Raw genomic sequence first — 6,389 nt, 5'->3', positions numbered from 1 at the left:
ATGGGAGGAGGGATGGCGGGTTGTAGTAAGGAGGTTCTACGGGAGTGCCATTGCAGCGTCTTGGCTGTGAGGTGGGCTCTGCGGGCACGGATACGTCGGTCGTGGCCCATGGGGGCGGTATCATGGTATCGGCGTTTAAGCCGGATGGTGTTGTTAGCCTCAGTGAGGAGGGGTAGTTCCCCTGTGGAGCGTATGTGGTCCACGTTAGTAGCGCATGTAGTTTGCCAATGTCGGCGGAGGACAGCCCAGTGCGCCACGAACCATTGGGTATGGAAAAGTGGAGCGCGGAGATGGGTAAGTGAGGCTGCCCAGGTTTGCGTGGAGTGAGTCATGGTTGGGAAGGTTGTCCAGCCTGGGGTAGCGTGATATATAGTAGGGTACGTAGTCGCTAGGAATGCGCGTGATTCGAGGGCATATGGGTCGTAGTCAGGAATGGAGGTTTGGGCCCAGTGCAAGCAGTGTGTGGGGGCAATGAGGAGTCGTGGGGCATCGGCCTTGTGAGTTTCCTCCGAGCTGAGGAGAGTGGTAGGGGGAGGCCTATGCAGCCAATGGGTGGCATCGATGTGTTGGAGTATGGCCGTTCAGTACTGCTGGGCAGTGGTGAGGAGCTCGAGTGTGTTGCCAGTGGTGAAGAAACCGACGTGGAGAGGAGTGGGGTTGCCAGTAGCTAGTTTTCCCCAGTGGGGGGTGGAGGCGTGGTGGATGGAGGAGATGTGGCGAAGTGAGAGCTGGCGCGGGGGTATGGTGAGAAGCCATGTTGTTTGGAGCTGCTCAGCCGTTTTATGGCCGCGTGAGCCATCGGGAACGACAAACCAGTAGGTGGCCGGCGTGTGGTGAGCGGTAGCGTCACGTATTGCCGTGGTAAGCAGGCGCCACCAAGTGGAGGGGTAGGGGTTGTGAGTGGCATCGATCCACCAGTGGTGGTTAGTCGGTGGACGGGGGATAATGCAGTGGGGGGAGCGTCCAAGTGGTCCTTGAAATGTAGCGCCATTGGGTCCGCCCATCCATTGTCCAAACCAGAAGTCGCGTGGTGCAAGGAGGGGGGTGGATCGTAGAGCTGTGTGGTAGAGCCAGCGCGGTAGTAGGAGGCCCGGCTTGGGGCACTGGTGAGATTCCCAGGATAGTTGGGAGGCAGCGAGCATGAGAGATTCGGGTTGGGGGGGGGGGCAGTAAGCGTTGCATGTGGAGGGCATGGACACAGCGTTGCGCGGTAAGGGGAATCATGCAGGTGCCCGTGTTGGGGGAGGGTTTGCCGCCACGGCTTTTCCATTGCGGGCGTTTCGGTCCTGGCATGATGTGCGCGGTTGCTGTGCTATGTCCAGGTAGGTAGATATCTTGTTCAGGGAGCCAGGCATTAGGGAGGACCGCTTGTGTGGCGAGGAGAATTTGTTGGGAGAGTGGGACCGACATTGGGCATATAGGGTGGGAGAGGCCGAATCGGTGTTCCTGCGTGTCGAGGGAAGCGGGCATGTGCGACAGTGTGGCTCCCAGCTTGGGTATATGCGGTGTTTGCGGGCGTTGGTGTGTAAGGTGTAGCAGATTGCACGCCAGTAGAAATTGAGCGCAGGGAGGTCCCATTTACAAAGGTCCCCTGTGGGGATGCGGAGGGGCTGGATGGTCTGGCGGGTGTCCGGTTTCCGGGCTTGGGCCTTGGGCCAATCTCTCCGGCCGTAGACTGCGCCCAGCCATGGGGCCGTTGCGCCCCTGACCGGCCTGTCGTGGTCGTCTCGAAGCTCCCAGTAGTCTGGGTTAATGAGGTGCGCATAGTTCGTGAGTGGCAGGAGCTGGTGTGCTAGGGTGGCGAGGGAGTCCGCCTCGGCGAGGAGTGTGCGCTTGGTTCGGAGGATTGGGTTGGCCGTGTCCGCGGGGTCCTGGTGAGAGCGGATCCATTCGCCGGTAAAGGTTCCAGTATCGGTGAAGAGAGCCATGAGCGAGCGAAGTTCCACCCTGTATATGTTGCTGTAGCGGGGGAGCCCACCGCGGCGTTGAAGGGATCTAGCCAGGACGACCAGTCCAATTTGTGTTGTCGCATATTTGTAGTGCAGCATCTCCAGAATGATGGAGGCCCACCAGGAGGCTATATAGTTCGCAACGCGTGGGTGTGATGTGATTAGCGTGAACCCGTAATGTCCCCACGAGGGTTGTACCGTCGCGGCCCATGTAGCTCCATATTCCTTGTGTGGCTGGGGTGCCCTGGTGCGTGACGCTGCCATCACCAACAGCATAAGTGCGAGCAGCCCGTAGGGGGAGGGTGTGGAGGCCGTACGTCGGGGTAGTGTGGTGTAGAACAACTCGGCAGTGTGGGATGCATGCCGAGTGATGCCATTGGCCACAGTCGGGACATAAAAGAGTGTCCGCTAGGCGGTGGCATGCGGTACAGGTCGGCATTGCATGCTGGGCCGGCTGGTGCCCTGTAGGGCTCGGGGTACGGTCGGTGGTGCCTCCCGCTGTGGAGGCAATGAGGGAGCGGTTATTTTCCCCGCTGTGGGTGATATGTGTACGTGGGTCGGTCCATGACGTGTCAGTCCAGGGAATAAACTTGTGGTGTTGAGCGCGGCTGGTGGGTAGGAGGTTGCCAATAAGGATTGCACAGTCGGTAATGGATACCAGTCTGTGGCGGCCGCGCGCTTCACGCGGTGTTGGGGAGTACCAGATGTCGGAGTCCTTGCGGAGTTCGTCCCAGAAGGTGACGGCAATCTCCGTGCCCGCGGGTGATTGCCGGGTTTGGAGACTATTGCGCCGTCCGATGCGGTAGCTGAGGGTGGGGGGTTGTCCATCCTGATGGGTGAGGTGGTGAGGGATGACTAGCATGGCGTGGACAGGGATGTGGATGGTTTCGTAGCCCGGGGCGGGGACAAAGAAGGTACGGCCGAGAGGGTGAGTAAGGTATGGTAGGGAGGAATGGAGCGGTGGTGGCAGAGGGAGAGGTAGTGGTTGGCCGGCGGGGCGGGGGGCCCACTGTAGTGTTTGTTGCCTGAGGGCCGGTAGAGGGGTGGGTGGTACAGCTGTCGGGATGGCGTCCCAGATGGGAGCAAACCGTTGGAGCGTGTGCCTGGACCACCCAAATTTGGTACGGAGAGACTCAAGGCTAAGTAGCATGGTGCCCTTGTCATTGGTAATGTCGCCCACCCAGCGGACCTTTGTTGTATGGAGCCTGTTAATCGATATGAGGGTCGTGGCCAGGGCTGGGGTGAGGTAGGCCCAGATGGTGCGGTCGTTGGGACGCCGTGGTAAGCTGGCTGCGGGTTGCTGCCAGTGCGTGGTAATGGTGAGGGCTGGCTGGAAGGTGGCAAGGTCCCGAAGCATTGTGCCGAGTATAGTGGTGTCCGCGACAGGAGGGGGTATGCGGAAAGCTAGGGGGTGGTCGGTGAGGCCACTGTCGAGTTGGTATGCCTCAAGGGATTCCATGAGAATGTCATGAGTAGGGGAGCCACTGTCGTTGGCAATCCGGAGGAAGTGATAGAGGCGTTGACTGTGGCTGAATCGTTCACAGTGGACGAGGCCCAGGCCATCAATGGGGTCATAGAACCATTCGGTGGGGTGGTCGTGGGGTAGCTTGAGGACACGGCGCGCCGTCTTACGGAACAGGGTGTCCAGGGCGGGGGCAATACTAATGGCGTCACTGATAGCTGTGCGGTAGAGGACACTAGGGATCCACACCGAGTTAACAATGTACTGGAGCTCTTTATTCCCGAGCCCACGGGGGGCAACAGCATCAACTTGGGTGTTGAGCCGTTGCCACACAGCACGAGTGGTCTCTTCCCATTGGTTGTCTGTGCCTTGGTGTATACCGAGATGTCGGAACCCCTCGGAGGGTGCGACCACTCGCATGGGTTGTGGAATGCCGAGCCCATCGTTGAGGGCAATGGCCGGGTGTGCACGTGGAGATAGGTAGAGGAGGAAGGATTTGTCTGCACCAAAAACACCGCCAGATGCGGATTGGCCCGTGAAGTAGTTGGAGATTCGGGCCCGGTCTTGTATGCCGGCATAGGAGGTCGAAATGTCGAGGGCGTCATTCACAAAGAGTAGACTGGCGATGGTGCGGGTCCGGGTTCCCTGTGAGTGTTGGCTGTGTATGATGTGGACAGGGTCGATGCCACTGTGTTGCTGGCGGAGGAGGATGTCCATATAGTATCCGATGTGCATGACAGCTAGGATGGAGCCTTGGCCTAGGCCAAATTCCCGTATGCCGCCGTCCAGCCAGCCGAAGGCTGTGCGAATATCGATTTGGCTAGCACCAAGGAAATGGGCCATGAGTTTGCGCGGTAGGGGTGGGACGCCGAGCTTGCGGTATATGTATTCCATGACCCAGCCTGGGATTTGGTCGAAGCATTTTAGACAGTCTTTGGAGATGAGGAAGAGTTCTTCCTGCCGTCGTTCGGCCCTTTCGATGAGGAGCAAGGTGAGGACCGCCGCGTCCTGAACCGTGCGGTCGCGTTGGAATCCATGCTGCATTTCATGGTTGGGAATACATGGGGTGATATAATCCCGGATAACGGTAAAGATGCGGCTGCTGAGGGCGCTTTGGACGGTGATGGGGCGCCAGGGTGGTAGGCCAGGGTCTAGATTGACGACCCCATGGGCTGTGTCCGATTTGGCAAGGTATATCATCTGTTTCCGTCCTAGGATCGGCGGGACGAGGCCTGTGCGGAGGATAAGATTGATGATCACCCGTTCCTGTTCGCGTATGCACGTAGGGGCAGCGATCCAGAGTTCCTGGGAGACGCCCCCAAAACCTGGGGAGACACGTGTCCGGAGGCTGCGGTCGCAGCGGGCTTGCATGTCCTCATCATAATGGTAGGTGTCCCAAGTGGTGCCCTCAGTGGACTGAAAAACGCATGCAACTTCATCGGGGCGATCCATGTCATGGAGGAGCCAGTCCCGAACAAAGTGGGGAACTTGGTGGCGGTCGGCCTCAAGGCCGGTGTCAAGGTGTCGGGGTCGCGTTGTTTTCTCGGCCGGGGGGATCCAGTTGTCCAGAAGGTGGCGGAGACCCGCGGCAACTTCGTCACGGTCGGAGCTGTACCTCGGGGGGGTCCATCGGCTGGGCGGACAATAACGCTCTGGATGGATATTGGCGGTACGGTAGAACCAAGGGCCGAGCGGAGGAATTTATGGGTTTGGCGGCTGTTAAACCATGCCGTACGTTGTTGTACCCTCGTTTGTCGGAGACTGGTAGTACGCCAGTCCCGACGTTTGCGGCACACATTGGTCCAGCGTGTGAGACCCTGTCGGAGCCAGTGGTCCCAGTCGTGGGCTGGGTCTTGTGGGGTAGGCATTGTGGTCCACCATTCGCCAACCGCGATGGCTCCAACGCGGTGCCAGCATGAGGTGGGGAGCAGGTTGGGGTTACGTATCCACTTGGGCCATTCTACTAGGTGGGCAAGTCGGGTGTATTCTGTGCCAGTTCGTGGAGCCGCCTCATGTAGGCGTAGAAGATGTCGTAGCTGTGCAGTGCATCGGTTAGTGCGCTGTATCGCAACTGCCCGGTTGAGGGCTTTCCTGGTTTGGCTAGTTTCCCCCCATTTTAGTTTCGCGCTGGTGTAGAGTATGTCATACAGGTTGCTGATGGCGCTGTCAAGCCAGTCCTCGATTTCTTGGGGGGACCACGTTGTGGCGGCGGTAGAGGGGGGCGCGGGGGTGAGTTGGGGGAGCTGACCTGTCATGAGAAGTTGGGATGTGTGTGCGCCGAAGGAATCAATTTCCGCCTTGGCAAGGGTGCGGGTGTTGACGGCGCGTATGGGTCGGACTCCAGTAAGCCGGGAGGGGGTATGATCGCCGGGGCAAACGTCCAGAGCCATGTATGGAGTGCCTGCATGATCACTGGAGTTGATGGTGTGCAGCCAGATGCCACTAGCTCCCACTTTGTGGGCTGTTCGGGCCGAGATGTAGATATCGTCGAGAGTAACGGCTGTGTTGTTGCGGGCGTAGGTGTGCCTTTGGAGGGTAGGGTGGCGGTGCCGGAAGGTGGAGATGAGTCCCAAGCGTTGCGTCCATTGCTGGAAAGCAATGCCGATGTCGTTGTTGGCGCCAGTGCGTGGCGTTGGGGCTGACCGGTCGAGGGGGTTGGGCCCATAGGTGTTGAAGTCAACCTCCCATGATCACATAGTGATGTGGACCTGTGACGCGGGTAGCTGCCTAGCTGCCTGTGCTAGCCATTGCCATTCACGGTCCGTGTCCTCCTTGTGGGCTGCGGGATTGTCTTGAAAATACGTGCCGAGTAGTGTAACGAGAGTGCCTTTCCCAAGGCGGATAGTGATAGCTAGACTACGCCCTGATGGGGAGTATGTGGTGGAGCGGGCGTCGATGCGGGAGTGCCAGCGTTGTATGTCATAGAGTAGACTCACTCGGTGGTTGCTGATGGCCATGAGGCTTGGTGTATGTGCACC

The 6,389-nt window shown here is 59.0% G+C and overlaps 1 protein-coding gene across 1 annotated transcript; it reads right to left on the bottom strand.

Moving 5' to 3' along the window:
- Positions 1-5,374: 5,374 nt before the first annotated feature.
- H257_18982 (hypothetical protein) lies at positions 5,375-6,368 on the bottom strand (the record flags this gene model as incomplete). The annotated part of the gene is made up of 3 exons (XM_009848134.1): positions 5,375-5,447; positions 5,560-6,092; positions 6,120-6,368. The coding sequence occupies 3 exons, from the start codon at positions 6,366-6,368 to the stop codon at positions 5,375-5,377; spliced, it is 855 nt and encodes a 284-aa protein (XP_009846436.1).
- Between the last annotated feature and the right edge of the window lie 21 nt (positions 6,369-6,389).

The sequence above is a fragment of the Aphanomyces astaci genome, assembly GCF_000520075.1.
Source record: "Aphanomyces astaci strain APO3 unplaced genomic scaffold supercont1.295, whole genome shotgun sequence".
In the NCBI taxonomy this organism is placed as follows: Eukaryota; Oomycota; class Saprolegniomycetes; order Saprolegniales; family Verrucalvaceae; genus Aphanomyces; species Aphanomyces astaci.
Note: the sequence above shows the minus strand (reverse complement) of the source record. Positions and strands in the feature narration are given on the sequence as shown.